The 18,021-nt window shown below is 41.0% G+C and overlaps 1 protein-coding gene across 2 annotated transcripts in view; it reads right to left on the reverse strand.

Moving 5' to 3' along the window:
* Window positions 1–278: 278 nt before the first annotated feature.
* Window positions 279–18,021, reverse strand: part of PHETA1 (PH domain containing endocytic trafficking adaptor 1) — a 58,116-nt gene continuing 40,373 nt past the window's right edge. For both annotated transcript variants that reach the window (XM_053701711.1, XM_053701710.1), the window contains exon 2: window positions 279–4,483. In XM_053701711.1, the coding sequence (XP_053557686.1) occupies window positions 3,636–4,463 (828 nt within the window). In that variant the 5' untranslated portion in view covers window positions 4,464–4,483 and the 3' untranslated portion in view covers window positions 279–3,635. The remainder of the gene's footprint in view (window positions 4,484–18,021) is intronic.

Raw genomic sequence — 18,021 nt, forward strand, 5'->3', positions numbered from 1 at the left:
CTTCTACAGAATATCCCGAAATGTAAACCTGTGTAGAACTATTCAAAAAGCTTTGCCTATTAATGTTATATGGAGTCTCTTCTAATGGTGTATTGTTGGCCAAGACTTTGTACCACTGGTGGCAAAAGTGAGATCATTCTTAGAATTTTAAATGCAATCATGTAAAAAAACTTTATTTTTTTTATTAAACTATGGTTGTTTCATTATTTTATAATGCAACAAGAAGAGGACATGATGGAACTTTCTCCAAAGCAGATTATTAAAACAAGAATACCATATTGGTCCAGAAAGGTTTATTTTAAAATCATTGCTGAATGAGGGAAAGATGTAAAACAAATGTAAACAGTTACATATATTGTCATACACTGAAATGTAAATGTTTAAAACAAGAGGTATGGAAAAGAATAGCAAAACCATAAAAGGAATAAACTGTCAAGGTTACATATTTGTGCACTTTAGCTCATACTACATTGTTCTAAGAAAATATTATTGTGCATTTTATATTCAGACTGGAAATGAGCTCTGTACATCAAGCAGTTAAAAGGTGAACCGAGTACCAAGCACAGTCTGCCATTTATATACAGAAGAAATAAAACAAAATGTTAACAGTAGTGTTATTTGTGCAATATAAGCGAGGGGAAAATAAAAATAAAAATTATAGGCTCGATTTATCAAGCCCTTCTCTCCCCTTTGACTGCAGGTTCGCACAAGAGAACCTGCAGTCAGGATTCATCAAGCAGCTGCTTCCCTGTTCTCCACCTCTTAGGTGGAGATTTTCAATCTCCCTGGTCTCTTCTGACCAGGATGATTGACAGCTCCTGCCTGCGCATGAAATCATGTGCAATTGTGAATGCAGGCAGCCGATTGCTGCCCACCAGATGAGAACCCCGGGGGGACAGGGGAGAATATGTCCGCCCGCGGAGTCCTAAGAGACTGTGCAGACAGTATTTCTCCCAAGAACTCCTAGTGCAGGACTTGACAAAAGGTGTCTATAAGCTAGGGGCCAGCCCAAATCTATAGGACCCACTGATTTTCAAACGCATTTGGGCGCGTTTGTGTACATTTAAGAGGCAGTGCACTCTAAGACTGGTTTCCGGGGTATGGGGGAATTGCTCCTTTAGGATTATTTTTGTATATGAAAGAGCTGTTTTTGCCCTTTGAAACCACAACCCCATTAAAACGAGCTGAGTTTGCAGAGAGAACATATGATCTTATGCTATATAATCACCAACGTTTCTTGTCTCTGAGATAACAATTGAAAATTAATATGTTAGAACCCTTTTCTCACATCCCCACTAAGAGTGTGATTTCTTTTACTGGATCTTGTTCATATTGCTTTTGTGCACCATTACTGCAGTACTGAAAATTTCACTGTAGGTGGTGGCTTAATCAGGCAAAATCAGTCATTTCAAATGACAAAATAAAAAAGGTAAAATGTAGCTATTTGTAAACTATTTAATACACTCCAGTAGGTAAAATGCATAATTAAAAACACATTAAAACGGAGATTATACACTAGATTTTTCTTTGGATAAAGGTTTTGTAGATGATTCAATTTATATAGCCTACACAGCGCTTTTTTTATGTATAGTTTTGCTTATTTTTAAATAACATTGCTCTGATTTTCAGACTCCTAACCAAGCCCCAAAGTTTTAGGAGAATACTGATATGTACCTACTCCTGCTTGCTCCTGTTTGTGTAAAGTCTTTTCATATGCAGAGGAAGGGGGAGTGTCTGCTTTTTTATGCTATAGAACCACTTTCAGTAGGTGTTCCAGTTTATCTTTTCAACAGTGCTAAACTGGCAGCTTCTAAGTAAGTTTTTAAACTGTTTTATACTGGATTTTTAGATCAGTATCTGTGCATATTATTCTTTGTAGTAGTGTTTATACACCAATTTTCAATTAACTGCATGTACTACTGTTCCTTTAAGGGGAGACAAGTTTACAGTACAAAGTCCCCTTTCACACCCCACAAACATTATGGTCAATTAAGCCACATAACAGTAATCAACCTTTTGCATGACACACAATAGTAAAGAACAGCAAGTTGAGAGAAGGGATTCTGGGAGGAGATAAGGTGGGCATTGCTTTGCCTGGGAGGGATGCAAATGGAGTATATTGGGCTGGATGAGAGGACTGATTACAACAGTTACGGTTAGGTCTTTGCACAAGTTATTTCGAACCCCCACCGGGATGCGCTACCTCAGTGCTCCATCCAGAGCACCCATACATCACTATTAGCTCTCCATTTCTACATTTGCGCATTGTGCACGCATGTGCATTTATTAAAGAAAAAACTGTTAAACACAGGATCTTGAAAATCCAGTTTAACTCAGAGAATTTTACCATTGGTCCTAAATTTGATGGATTATTTTACATATAATCTATATATCTAATTCTGATTCATTTGAAATGTATGAGACAGCAAGGATGTAGATGAACGATCTGGTCAACACTTCATATATTGTGAATTATAGCATATACAATATGCTAACAAAGACACTTTTTGTTATAAAAAAATTAAACTGTTTTAAATACAAGATAACAGAAGATTGTAAATTACTATATTCCATGTCTAATGAGTGATTTCTCCAACATAATAAAAGTATGTTACCTTAGCCATCCCATCGGGGTCACCTGATTTCACAACAGCATCAGATTCACAAAACGTTATAAAATACATTTCTGAACATATTGGTTTTCATAACCCATAATCCCTTGGGCAGTGCATTTTATTCAACATTACAAAAATGAGGAACCTGAATTTGTATTACACTTTTATTTTTTAAAACTAAAGTAGATTGTCCCCTTGCTTGGTTCTCTCCTGTGTACATTTTTTTTTTTAATAAAAGATTGTCAGCTTGCTTGGTCCTCTCCTCTGTAGGTTAAAGGGATACTTAACCCAAATGTTCTCTTTTGTGATTTAGATAGAACATGCAATTTTAAGCAACGTTCTAATTTACTCCGATTATCAATTTTTCTTCGTTCGCTTGCTATCTTTATTTGAAAAAGAAAGTCCAGTGCCCTGGACAGCACTTGTTTATTGGTAGATGAATTTATCCACCAATCGGCAAGGACAACCCAGGTTGTTAACCAAAAACAGGCCGGCATCTAAACTTACATTCTTGCTTTTCAAATAAATATACCAAGAGAATGAAGAACATTTGCTAATAGGAGTTAATTAGAAAGTTTCTTAAAATCGCATGCTCTATCTAAATCACAAAAGAAAACATTTGGGTTCAGTGTCCCTTTAAAGCTGATACTAAAAATGTCTGAACAATATTTTAAAAAAAGGATATTCAGACATTCATGATAATTGGATACTCTCATATAAGGAAATAGTAGTGTTGAAATATTGTGCTTTTTGAGTACTCTTGTCTGAACGTTTGGGCAGTGTTTTATTTACCCCACAGGCAGTAGCCTCTACAAAGTGGTTACACATATACTTCATCATGCCCTGAACCTGAAGAGTTACACAGCTGATGAACCAGGTGTTTACCCGCTGTGTTCCTTTATGTGCATTTTATTATTATTCTTACACTTATGCTCCCAAATTAAAAACATTAATTTTACACCAAATTCTTAAAAAGGGATATTTTTAACTTGTTAATAAAATGTATAGGAGGGGGGAGTATTATTCACCAGGGTCTACATTTTGTTTTTCTAAATTTTCCAACCATTGGATTCTTACTTTCCTTATTTCTTCTCCATACAGTTTATGAAGCTTTAAAAAACAAAGCGGATCTGCTACATCTATAGTGTCCTCAGGAGAGAAGCATGCTTCATCAACCACCAACTCCGATTGGCTTCCTGGAGTTAAGGAGGCCCCTGACAAGTTTACCTCTGGATGCCCTAGCTCATCTTTATCCTTTGGTCCATTAACCTGTAAATATCCATTTGGCAAATTGACTTGATAGTTGTCCCATATAGCAGTGCCATTGTCTTTCTGATAATGTTGTTGGACTGAGGTCTCCTTAAGGTTTGAAGACAGCACTTGCCGTTCCATACTGGAATTAGTTTCTGAGGTTTCAGTTGATCCCTGTATGTCATAGGTCTTAGTAGTGGTTTTCTTTATGTCTGTAAGTTGCTTCTGCAGTTCATTTACAACAAGCCTAATATATTCAAAGTTTGCCCTTGAGAGTGCTTTCACCCATGATTCCATAACACTCTGGCTGTCTGCAGCAAGTATGTAAGACCGTGATTTGGGATAAGCAAAACTGATTGCAAAGCTGAATTCTTCTGTAGACTCACATAGCTCCACTCTGCATCCTTCTAGTATTATAACGCCAACCGGTTCACGGCTCTCTTCATTGTCAAAATAGAAGAACATATTGCCCTTCAGGACAAACCAGCGCTTGTGATAGGCAGCATTGCGGTCTCCTTTCTTAAACAGGAAACCACTCTTGTCCACAGGAGATTTGCATGTGGCGTAAAAAACCAGGTTTCGTTCGTTCAGCTTCATGGCTTAATTCTTATGTTTCCCTAAAAAAGCAAAGATAATTATCTCTCTCTCTCATTAGAAACAGCAACATATATACAGATAAATAGAAAGACAGTGTAATCAGACATTCATTATTAGGCTTTTGAACTTTTCAGTGCCTCCGAATTTGTGAAATACTATTTAGAGATTTAAGGAACTATACTAGTTAACCATTCACAGGGATTTTTTACTTATATAGCAGCTACTCACATATATATTTTCTTAACACCTCTGAAGGCCTAAGAAGAGGAGAATTTAAGAGATCAGTAGCCACCATGGCAAGAGTCCATGAGCTAGTGACGTCTGGGATATACATTCCTACCAGGTGGGGGCAAAGTTTCCCAAACCTCAAAATGCCTATAAATACACCTCCCACCTCACGCATACCTTAGTTTAATGTGTAGCCAAGAAGTGAGGTGTAAAAGAAGGAGTAAAAAGCATAAAAAAAAAGGAACTTGATAAATAAAGTGCTTTATACAAAAAAATCATAACCACCAAAAAAAGGGTGGGTCTCATGGACTCTTGCCACTATGAAAGAAATTAATTCATCAGGTAAGTTCTTACATAAATTATGTTTTCTTTCATGTAAGTGGCAAGAGTCCATGAGCTAGTGACGTATGTAAATATAATACCCAAGATGTGGAAATCCACGCGCCACGTGCCCCTCCTCTAAATATGCTTTGTGAATCAAAAAAGTTTCATCCAAGATGCCAGAGAAATGACAGAAGCTTTCTGACCTTTCCTGGAGCCAGAAAAAAGGAAATTTATGCTTGCCTGATAAATTTCTTTTTCGATACGATGATTCCACGGATTTCATCCTTACTTGTGGGATTACGCAGGAGGAGGCAAAGAGCACCACAGCAGAGCTGTATATATATATATATATATAGCTTCTCCCTTCCCTCCCAACTCCAGTCATTTGACCGAAGTTAGGAAGAGAAAGGAAAAGCCAAGGTGCAGAGGTGTCTGAAGTTTAACAAAAAATATAAAAACTTGTCTCAGAGAACAGGGCAGGCCGTGGACTCATCGTATCGGAAAAGAAATACATTTGTCAGGTAAGCATAAATTTCCTTTTCTTTTTCAAGATATGATTAGTCCACGGATTTCATCCTTACTAGTGGGATACAATACCAAAGGTATAGTACACGGATGAAAACGGGAGGGACAAGACAGGGAACGTAAACGGAAGGCACCACTGCTTGAAGAACCTATCTCCCAAAAAACAACCTCAACCGAGGCCAAGGTATCGAATTTATAAAATCCTTAGTAGCTTGTAAGTAGAACTGCAAGCACGTACGACATCTGAATAATGAAGCAGATGTTCCTTCTAATAAGGATTAGAACACAAAGATGGAACAACAACATCCTAATACAAGTTCTTTCTGAAACAACCTTAGAAGAAAACCAGGAGTAGAACATAACACTACCTTATCCCCATGAAAAATAAGGAAGGAGAATGATATAGGAATGTCGAAAACTCAGATACTCATCGAGTAAACGAAACAGCAACAGGAAATAAAACTTTCCAGGATAATAACTCAATATCTATGGAATACATAGATTCAATGGAACCTCTGAATTTGGATCTAACGGTTTTTTCAAACTCCATGGAGGAGCAAGTGGGTTAAACACAGGCCTGACCCTAATCAGAGCCTGACAAAAAGATTGAACAGAGATCCAACCTGTCAGGGAACTCACTGAAGAAACCCCTTCTCCAATCCTTCTTGGAGAGAAGATAAAAATCCTGTGAATCCTAACTCTACTCCATGAGTAACCTTCGGATTCACACCAATAAAATTATTTACACCCTAATGTAAGGTAAATCTTTTATTTACACCCTAATGTAAGGTAAATCTTCCTAGTTACAGACTTACACGCCTGAAATAAGGTATCTATGACCGAATCAGAGAATCTCAGCTTACATAGGATCAAGCGACCAATCTCCAATCAATCAGCTTCAGAGAAAATGGACTTAGATGGGAGGATAAAAATCCTGAATAAGAGGTCCTACCCCAACAGAAGTATCCATGTTGCAGAGATGACACGTCCACCTGATCAACATAGCAAATCCTGTGAGGCCATGCATAAGCGTGGAGGATCACTGATGCCCCTTCCTATAAGGCTTGAACAACAACCCGGAAAGCAGCACAAATGGAGAAAATAGACATTCTAGGCTGAAGGACCCAAGAACTTCCAAGGTAGCTATCAGCTTGGACTGGGGCCCTATACCTGGACCCGCAACCCAGAAGTCCGGCATTCTGACACAATGCCATGAGATCAAAATCCAGCCGATCTCATATGAAAACCCCAGCCGATCTCATATGAAAACCAGGTTGGAAAATACTCCCGGATGGAGCTCCCATTCTCCCGGATGAAAGATTCGTCTACTCAGAAACCCCGTTTCCCAAGGGTCCACCCCTGGAATATGGATCGCTGACAGATAGCAATAATGAGATGCTACCCACTGGATAAGCTTGGACACCTCAGCCCCGGTTAAGGAACACCTCGTTCCATCCTGGCGTGGACATAGTGTCCGTCTTAAGAAAGAAGAACTGGGCCGAAGCCAACTGAGACCAGACGAGCCTTGAGCTCGCTCTGAGTACCAGGAAGTCTACAAAAAGATTAGACTCCGCCAGAGGCCACACACTGCTAAATCAAGTTCCCTGGAATAGATGAGCCAGAGACTAACTGAGGAAACAAATCCGCATAGTCTCATTTCCCTGAGCATGCTTAACTGTATTGAAGCAACAAACAGAATCGGAAGGAACACAAGATACGGCTCAGTCGATCAACCTTAAAAAGATGAAAGACAGCAGACCACACCGGAGATAGAGTCCGCAACCCTTGGGTTGTCACAACGTACAGCCACAGTGCCATAGCACGCTGAGCTACCTGTCCGGCTATTGTGGCTTGCTGACACCATCTGACCAACTACAACTAAGTACTAATCCACTGAAGGCCGAGAGAGGATTGAAGAACTAGGCGGAAAATGATAGAAATTAATTTCCTGACCCAAGTCAGAAAATCCTACATAGATATGGAACCAGTCATGAATCCTAAGAAAAAACTACCAATGAGCTTGGGCCTAAGGAACACTTGTCCAAAGCCACCCTCCTCTCCTGGGAGCACGGGACGTAAAACACCATGTCCGAGTAAATCCTGCTCGTTACAAGGATGACGCTGGGAATAGGACATCAGCCAGATAGAGCGCTAGTGCAATGTCTCATAACCGAAGCATCACCATAGCGATCCCAGAGTCTCCGTAAGAACTCGGAACTATGGCAAGATCGAAAGGAACACAAATAGAAGTGTTTGTCCAGAAAGTCAAACCCAAAAACTTGAGCCGATTCTCGTGAACGGCACCTGAAGGCACCTGATCTTAAATCCACTGTTGTCATAAAATGACCTACTAGGATTAAGGGAGAAATGGCACAATAAAAGTACCCCTCCTGAAGGACAGAATCCTCACAAAATGGTTAGAGGATTCCCATTTTACGAGAGCCAGATCCTGGACCAGTATTAAAACTGGAACCATCACTCCCAGGTCCAAGAGATCTCCTGCACAGAGCAAGGACGACTCACCTTTCGTCTAATCTTCAGACAAGATTGAAAGCAGAAACTGCCTCTGAGAGAAAAACATTTGAGCTTAAACCAAACTTAAACGAAAAACAGAATTTATGCTTACCTGATAAATTACTTTCTCCAACGGTGTGTCCGGTCCACGGCGTCATCCTTACTTGTGGGAATCTCTCTTCCCCAACAGGAAATGGCAAAGAGTCCCAGCAAAGCTGGCCATATAGTCCCTCCTAGGCTCCGCCCACCCCAGTCATTCGACCGACGGACAGGAGGAAAAATATAGGAGAAACCATATGGTACCGTGGTGACTGTAGTTAGAGAAAATAATTTATCAGACCTGATTAAAAAACCAGGGCGGGCCGTGGACCGGACACACCGTTGGAGAAAGTAATTTATCAGGTAAGCATAAATTCTGTTTTCTCCAACATTGGTGTGTCCGGTCCACGGCGTCATCCTTACTTGTGGGAACCAATACCAAAGCTTTAGGACACGGATGAAGGGAGGGAGCAAATCAGGTTACCTAAACGGAAGGCACCACGGCTTGCAAAACCTTTCTCCCAAAAATAGCCTCCAAAGAAGCAAAAGTATCAAATTTGTAAAATTTGGCAAAAGTGTGCAGTGAAGACCAAGTCGCTGCCTTACATATCTGGTCAACAGAAGCCTCGTTCTTGAAGGCCCATGTGGAAGCCACAGCCCTAGTGGAGTGAGCTGTGATTCTTTCAGGAGGCTGCCGTCCGGCAGTCTCATAAGCCAATCGGATGATGCTTTTAAGCCAAAAGGAAAGAGAGGTAGAAGTCGCTTTTTGACCTCTCCTTTTACCAGAATAGACAACAAACAAAGAAGATGTTTGTCTGAAATCTTTTGTAGCCTCTAAATAGAATTTTAGAACACGGACTACGTCCAAATTGTGTAACAAACGTTCCTTCTTTGAAACTGGATTCGGACATAAAGAAGGTACAACTATCTCCTGGTTAATATTCTTGTTAGAAACAACCTTTGGAAGAAAACCAGGCTTAGTACGCAAAACCACCTTATCTGCATGGAACACCAGATAGGGCGGAGAACACTGCAGAGCAGATAACTCTGAAACTCTTCTAGCAGAAGAAATAGCAACCAAAAACAAAACTTTCCAAGATAGTAACTTAATATCTATGGAATGTAAAGGTTCAAACGGAACCCCTTGAAGAACTGAAAGAACTAGATTTAGACTTCAGGGAGGAGTCAAATGTCTGTAAACAGGCTTGATCCTAACCAGAGCCTGAACAAATGCTTGAACATCTGGCACAGCTGCCAGTCTTTTGTGTAGTAAGACAGATAAAGCAGAGATCTGTCCCTTTAGAGAACTTGCAGATAATCCTGTCTCCAAACCTTCTTGTAGAAAGGATAGAATCTTAGGAATTTTTATCTTATTCCATGGGAATCCTTTGGATTCACACCAACAGATATATCTTTTCCATATTTTATGGTAAATCTTTCTAGTTACCGGTTTTCTGGCCTGAACCAGAGTATCTATCACAGAATCTGAAAACCCACGCTTTGATAGAATCAAGCGTTCAATCTCCAAGCCGTCAGCTGGAGGGAGACCAGATTTGGATGTTCGAATGGACCCTGAACAAGAAGGTCCTGTCTCAAAGGTAGCTTCCATGGTGAAACCGATGACATATTCACCAGGTCTGCATACCAAGTCCTGCGTGGCCACGCAGGAGCTATCAAGATCACCGAGGCCCTCTCCTGTTTGATCCTGGCTACCAGCCTGGGAATGAGAGGAAATGGTGGAAATACATAAGCTAGGTTGAAGGTCCAAGGTGCTACTAGTGCATCTACTAGAGTCGCCTTGGGATCCCTGGATCTGGACCCGTAGCAAGGAACCTTGAAGTTCTGACGAGACGCCATCAGATCCATGTCTGGAATGCCCCATAATTGAGTTAGTTGGGCAAAGATCTCCGGGTGGAGTTCCCACTCCCCCGGATGGAATGTCTGACGACTCAGATAATCCGCTTCCCAGTTTTCCACACCTGGGATGTGGATCGCAGATAGGTGGCAGGAGTGATCCTCCGCCCATTGAATTATTTTGGTCACTTCTTTCATCGCCAGGGAACTCCTTGTTCCCCCCTGATGATTGATATACGCAACGGTCGTCATGTTGTCTGATTGGAATCTTATGAATCTAGCCTTTGCTAGATGAGGCCAAGCCCTGAGAGCATTGAAGATCGCTCTTAGTTCCAGAATGTTTATCGGGAGAAGAGACTCTTCCCGAGACCATAGTCCCTGAGCTTTCAGGGATTCCCGGACCGCGCCCCAGCCCACTAGACTGGCGTCGGTCGTGACAATGACCCACTCTGGTCTGCGGAAGCTCATTCCCTGGGATAGATGGTCCAGGGTCAGCCACCAACGGAGTGAATCTCTGGTCTTCTGATCTACTTGAATCATTGGAGACAAGTCTGTATAGTCCCCATTCCACTGTTTGAGCATGCACAGTTGTAATTGTCTTAGATGAATTCGTGCAAAAGGAACTATGTCCATTGCTGCAACCATCAACCCTACTACTTCCATGCACTGCGCTATGGAAGGACGTGGAACAGAATGAAGAACTTGACAAGTGCTTAGAAGTTTTGACTTTCTGACATCTGTCAGAAAAAACCTCATTTCTAAGGAATCTATTATTGTTCCCAAGAAGGGAACTCTTGTTGACGGAGACAGAGAACTTTTTTCTATGTTCACCTTCCATCTGTGTGATCTGAGAAAGGCCAGAATGATGTCTGTATGAGCCTTTGCTTTTGACAGGGACGACGCTTGTATTAGAATGTCGCCCAAGTAAGGTACTACTGCAATGCCCCTCGGTCTTAGAACCGCTAGAAGGGACCCTAGTACCTTTGTGAAAATCCTTGGAGCAGTGGCTAACCCGAATGGGAGGGCCACAAACTGGTAATGTTTGTCCAGAAAGGCGAACCTTAGGAACTGATGATGTTCTTTGTGGAAAGGAATATGTAGGTACGAATCCTTTAGATCCACGGTAGTCATAAATTGACCTTCCTGGATAGTGGGTAGAATCGTTCGAATGGTTTCCATCTTGAACGATGGTACCCTGAGAAATTTGTTTAGGATCTTCAAATCCAAAATTGGTCTGAAAGTTCCCTCTTTTTTGGGAACTACGAACAGATTTGAATAAAATCCCATTCCTTGTTCCTTTATTGGAACTGGGTGTATCACTCCCATCTTTAACAGGTCTTCTACACAATGTAAGAACGCCTGTCTCTTTATTTGGTTTAAGGATAAGTGAGACATGTGGAACCTTCCCCTTGGGGGTAGTTCCCTGAATTCCAGAAGATAACCCTGAGAAACTATTTCTAGTGCCCAGGGATCCTGAACATCTCTTGCCTGAGCAAAGAGAGAGAGTCTGCCCCCTACTAGATCCGGTCCCGGATCGGGGGCTACTCCTTCATGCTGTTTTGTTAGCAGCAGCAGGCTTCTTGGCCTGCTTACCCTTGTTCCAGCCTTGCATCGGTTTCCAGGCTGGTTTGGGTTGTGAGGCATTACCCTCTTGCTTAGAGGATGCAGAATTAGAGGCCGGTCCGTTCCTGAAATTGCGAAAGGAACGAAAATTAGACTTATTCTTGGCCTTGAAAGGCCTATCTTGTGGAAGGGCGTGGCCCTTTCCCCCAGTGATGTCTGAGATAATCTCTTTCAATTCTGGTCCAAATAGAGTTTTACCTTTGAAAGGGATGTTAAGCAATTTTGTCTTGGATGACACATCCGCTGACCAAGACATTAGCCAAAGCGCTCTGCGCGCCACGATTGCAAACCCTGAATTTTTTGCCGCTAATCTAGCTAATTGCAAAGCGGCATCTAAAATAAAAGAGTTAGCCAATTTAAGTGCGTGAACTCTGTCCATAACCTCCTCATATGGAGTCTCTCTACTGAGCGACTTTTCTAGTTCCTCGAACCAGAACCACGCTGCTGTAGTGACAGGAACAATGCACGAAATGGGTTGTAGAAGGTAACCTTGCTGTACAAAAATCTTTTTAAGCAAACCCTCCAATTTTTTATCCATAGGATCTTTGAAAGCACAACTATCCTCGATAGGAATAGTAGTGCGCTTGTTTAGAGTAGAAACTGCCCCCTCGACCTTAGGGACTGTCTGCCATAAGTCCTTTCTGGGGTCGACCATAGGAAATTATTTCTTAAATATAGGGGGGGGAACAAAAAGGTATGCCGGGCTTTTCCCACTCCTTATTCACTATGTCCGCCACCCGCTTGGGTATAGGAAAAGCGTCGGGGTGCACCGGAACCTCTAGGAACTTGTCCATCTTGCATAATTTCTCTGGAATGACCAAGTTGTCACAATCATCCAGAGTAGATAACACCTCCTTAAGCAGTGCGCGAAGATGTTCTAATTTAAATTTAAATGTCACAACATCAGGTTCAGCTTGTTGAGAAATTTTCCTGAATCTGAAATTTCCCCATCTGACAAAACCTCCCTCATGGCCACTTCAGATTGGTGTGAGGGTATGACAGAACAATTATCAGCGCCCTCCTGCTCTTCAGTGTTTAAAACAGAGCAATCGCGCTTTCTCTGATATGTAGGCATTTTGGATAAAATATTTGCTATGGAGTTATCCATTACAGCCGTCAATTGTTGCATAGTAATAAGCATTGGCGCTCTAGATGTACTAGGGGCCTCCTGCGTGGGCAAAACTGGTGTAGACACAGTAGGAGATGATTTAGTATCATGTTTACTCCCCTCATCTGAGGAATCATCTTGGGCAATTTCATTATCTGTGGCAGTACTGTCCTTACTTTGTTTGGACGCTATGGCACAATTATCACACAAATTTAAATGGGGAGACACATTGGCTTTCATACATATAGAACATAGCTTATCCGAAGGCACAGACATGTTGAACAGGCTTAAACTTGTCAATAAAGCACAAAAAACGTTTTAAAACAAAACCGTTACTGTCTCTTTAAATTTTAAACAGAAAACACTTTATTACTGAATATGTGAAAAAGTATGAAGGAATTGTTCAAAAATTACCAAAATTTCACCACAGTGTCTTAAAGCATTAAGAGTATTGCACACCAATTTTCAGAGCTTTAACCCTTAACCGGAGCCGTTTACAAATTTAACCCCTATACAGTCCCAGCTATAGCCTTTGCTGTGACCTAACCAAGCCCAGAGGGGAATACGATACCAAGTGACGCCTTCTAGAAACTTTTCCAGCTACTTTCAGATCCTCACACATGCATCTGCATGTCTTGCTCTCAAAAACAACTGTGCAGTAATGGCGAGAAAATGAGGCTCAGCCTACAACTGGGAAGGCCCTCCCTGACTGGAAAAGGTGTCTAACATAGTGCCTGCCGTTAAAAAACGTTCCCCAAGTTTATAAATGTGAATTATCAGCATAAACATGTATAAAATGCCCAAATAAAGCAATCGATTTAGCCCATAAAAGTGTCTACCAGTTTTATAGCCCATATTAAGCCTTTTATTCTGTTTGCTTGACTAAGAAAATGGCTTACCGGTCCCCATGAGGGGAAATGACAGCCTTCCAGCATTACATGGTCTTGTTAGAAATATGGCTAGTCATACCTTAAGCAGAAAAGTCTGCTAACTGTTTCCCCCAACTGAAGTTACTTCATCTCAACAGTCCTATGTGGAAACAGCAATCGATTTTAGTTACTGTCTGCTAAAATCATCTTCCTCTCACAAACAGAAATCTTCATCCTTTTCTGTTTCAGAGTAAATAGTACATACCAGCACTATTTTAAAATAACAAACACTTGATAGAAGAATAAAAAACTACATTTAAACACCAAAAAACTCTTAACCATCTCCGTGGAGATGTTGCCTGTGCAACGGCAAAGACAATGACTGGGGTGGGCGGAGCCTAGGAGGGACTATATGGCCAGCTTTGCTGGGACTCTTTGCCATTTCCTGTTGGGGAAGAGAGCCTAGGAGGGACTATATGGCCAGCTTTGCTGGGACTCTTTGCCATTTCCTGTTGGGGAAGATTTATTCCCACAAGTAAGGATGACGCCGTGGACCGGACACACCAATGTTGGAGAAAACTGAGAGAGTCAGCATGGAGAACTTGTCCCGGTCCGGAATTGGATCTTGTGGGGGCTGTCTTCGATTCAACAGCAGGCTATGTTTCCTTTTTTCTTTTATATCAAGCCAGGTCTCTACAAGTTAGCTCCTGGCAAGGACTTTTAAAACATATCACCATAAAACAAGGCTCCAACCATAAGGTCCCAAAAAATGGAACAGAGCCGAATGCCCCCAGTTAAAAAACTGGAATCCGCCATATGAAAACCTTTATCTAGTCCTGGATGTTATCCAGAGAAGCTACTGACTGAACAGCCTCAGACAGTGCAACAAACCAAAATGCCGTCACACTAGTAACGGTAATAAAGCACACAGAAGGTTGCCCTTGTAAACCCTGGTGCATGTCCCATTACACACACATTATATATATATATATATATATATATATATATATATATATATTCCCCTTTCTTTCTTTTTTATCAGACTACCCGCTAAGGGTATAGAAGTTCTTGTAGTGAAGTCGAAACTACACCGCTCCCCTAAAGGAGTGTCGCCCAGTCTCTTCAGCTGAGTCAGCAATGAACAAAAAACAGTCTTGAAAATATAGGGAATGCCTAAGGTACCCCTCCGTCTGAAACTGAGAGTCTCAGAAACATTGAGGAACCTAATGGAATAGCAATTCCTCCAGCAATGCTTTTACCTCGTGTAAAAGTATAGAATGCAACTTAACTCCTAGTGGAATGTGAAGGAAACGCAGGGCACTGCATGTGGGCCATAAAATTTCGATTGGAAACTATAGGAGAAATTTGTGGCCAAACAGCAATCGCTGAAGAGGGAGTAGGTGCAAAAAAGAAAAATAAATTAGACAATCAACTATTCTTGAGTGCGTTTGTTGCATCCTCAGCCATAAAGGATGAACTAACAAATAAACAGCTGAAATTCTTTAGCAGAACAAGACGTTACGGTCTCTTTAAATCTAAAGTAACTCAGTCCTGTAAGATTTAGTACCATCCTAAGCCACAAAGGATGATTTAAAAAACAAAACAGCCCCAATTCCTTTAATAAAATTTACACAGAAAAAAATATTACTGTCTCTTTAAATTTTAAAAGAATGGTTGATTTCTGTTGTTCAGAAACAATTCAATAACATATACATTGCTGTAACAAGACATCGCTATGCACATCAGAAGCAAAATCTTTGCTAGGAACTGCAGAGCACTGCCTGTGGGTCAAAAATTAGTTTGGGCACCCCATGTAGAATATTGTGGCATGGATTGACTGGTGACACCACTGCTGTAGACGGAGAAATCACAGTAAAATTTAACCAGGAAAATATGCTACTGTCTCTTTAAATGTAAAAGGAATAACATTATTCCTTCATATTAGCTGCAGATTATTTATTTTTTTAGAAAATGCAGCAGCTGTCCTTGGGATGGGGGCAGAGTACTTGGCACTGGGCAACATGACCCCCATTTATTAGTTAACTAAAGATATCAATACCCTTCAGTAGAAACTGTAAATATACCTCCCCGAGCAGTGTGTTCCCTATGTTTACCGGAACCCCACCGCAACAGAAAGAACATAGGCTACAGTCCAAGTATGCCTATAACATATGAAAAAAATATCAGTGTTTCTGTCATTCTAGAAAGGGGGAAACAGACACCTAAAGCGCGCAGAGCCTCTCTACTATATGATTTGCACACAGCCGAGAAAGCATCTGGCGTCCATTGAAGGGATAGATCAAAGGCGCGCAAACCATGGCGCGTATCTTAACTGAAACGCCCACGATGGGCGGAGCCAAGTCTCCCTGGCCGCTACTTAATGGCAAATGGAGCCGTCGGAGAACCGCATGGCACTTTCTCCCATGATGCCAAAGAAGTCATTGTGACTCTCAGTCTCAACGTGATACAAAACAGGGAAGTAAATCTTCCATTCAGCTGCCCTTGTGGTGCAATAAGCTGAAGGGAACGAGACATACCCACGCATGTACAATAAAATAATATAAGTTGTTGGGGGTCTGTAGCAACATGTAAAGCAATAAAAAAAACTCCCCGTCGACAGATTATACAAAATAAGCCCTAAGGGAGGTAGGACATGAAACCCCATGTATTTCTTTGTCGGTTGTTAGTTTTCTAAGAACAGAAGCCGCTGTAGAGTAACAACACTCTGAAAATACAAAAATGAAGCAGTGACTATTTCACACACATCCCATAACTGAACACGGATAACCCTCCTGGGCTGCAAACATATAGTCATTTAAGCCCTTGAAGGCAGTACTGAAGGGAGTAGATATGGTTACTGAGACTGCAGGAAAACTGCCCAATAACTTAACCTCCCCTGATTCACATAGGGATAAAGTTATGTAATGTCTCCAAGTAATAAGGGAAGTCTATAAAATCTAATTCCCCACTTATCAGATAGTTAAGCATACAGTCTATTCTGAGTTAGTTTTATGTCCCAGAATAATAAGGACTGCACTTACCTCTATGCTGAGCGACAGCATGACCGGTCTCACAGGATCAAGAGGTTTTTTCCCTCCTGCAGTTCTGTGGACACAGAAAGGGCCTTAGTTAATATCTGCTAAGACCATCAATCCAGAAGGGCAGCACTAGTATGGGAGGCGCAGTGAGTGTAAAAACCCACCAGTTCCCATTGCTTTAAAGCAACCTGTAGCTCTACTCTAGAGGCTGAAAAGGAATACAGATACACCCTGTAGTAAAATAGCACACTTTGGCACCATTTTAAAAATAATAAACTCTTGATTGAAGAATCTAAACTAACACCTCACTTTACCTCTTCCTATCACTAATACAGGCAAAGAGAATGACTGGAGTGGGAGGGAAGGGAGGAGCTATATATACATAGCTCTGCTGTGGTGCTCTTTGCCTCCTCCTGCTGACCAGGAGGCGTAATCCCACAAGTAAGGATGAAATCCGTGGACTCATCGTATCTTGAAAAAGAAAATAGACTAAAAAAAAAAAAAAAAAGTCTCTGAAATCTTTAGTAGTCTCAACATAATAATATTTCAAAGCTCTTACCACATCCAAATAATGTAAAGATCTTTCAAGAGTATTCTTAGGATTAGGACACAAAAGGAGGAACAACAATTTCCCTATTGATGTTAGAATTCAAAACTTTAGGCAAAAAAGTAAATGAAGTCTGCAAAACAGCTTTATCTTGATGGAAAAAAATCAGATAAGGAGACTCACAAGAGAGCAGACAATTGAGAAACTCTTCTTGCAGAAGAGATAGCCAAAATAAATAACACTTTCCAAGAAAGTAATTTAATATCCAGAAAATGCATAGGCTCAAAAGAAGGAGCCTGTAAAATCTTCAAAACCAAATTGAGACTCCAAGGGAGGAGAAATAGATTTAATAACAGGTTTGATACAAATCAAAGCCTGAACAAAAACAGTGATCAGGAAGTTTAGCAATCTTTCTATGAAAAAAGACAGAGCAGAAATTTGTTGTTTCAAAGTATTTGCAGCCAACCCCTTACCCAAACCATCTTGAAGAAACTAAAATCCTAGGAATACTGAAAGAATGCCAAGAATAATTATGAGTGGAACACCATGAAATATAGGTTTTCCAAACCTGATGATAAATTTTCCTTGAAACAGACTTACAAACCTGTATCATAGTGCTAATCACTGAGTCAGAGAAACCTCTATGACTAAGTACTAAGCGTTCAATTTCCATGCTTTCAAATGTAGAGATTTAAGATCCTGATAGAAAAAAATGGCCCTTGAGACAGAAGATCTGGCCTTAAAGGAAGTGGCCAAGGCTGGCAACTGGACATCCGAACCAGATCCACATACCAAAACCTGTGAGGCCATGCTGGTGCTATCAGAAACACATGAGATTGTTCCATTATGATCTTGTACATCACCCTTGGAGGAAGAACCAGAGGCGGAA

Source organism: Bombina bombina, chromosome 2 (assembly GCF_027579735.1).
Source record: "Bombina bombina isolate aBomBom1 chromosome 2, aBomBom1.pri, whole genome shotgun sequence".
Lineage (NCBI taxonomy): Eukaryota > Metazoa > Chordata > Amphibia > Anura > Bombinatoridae > Bombina > Bombina bombina.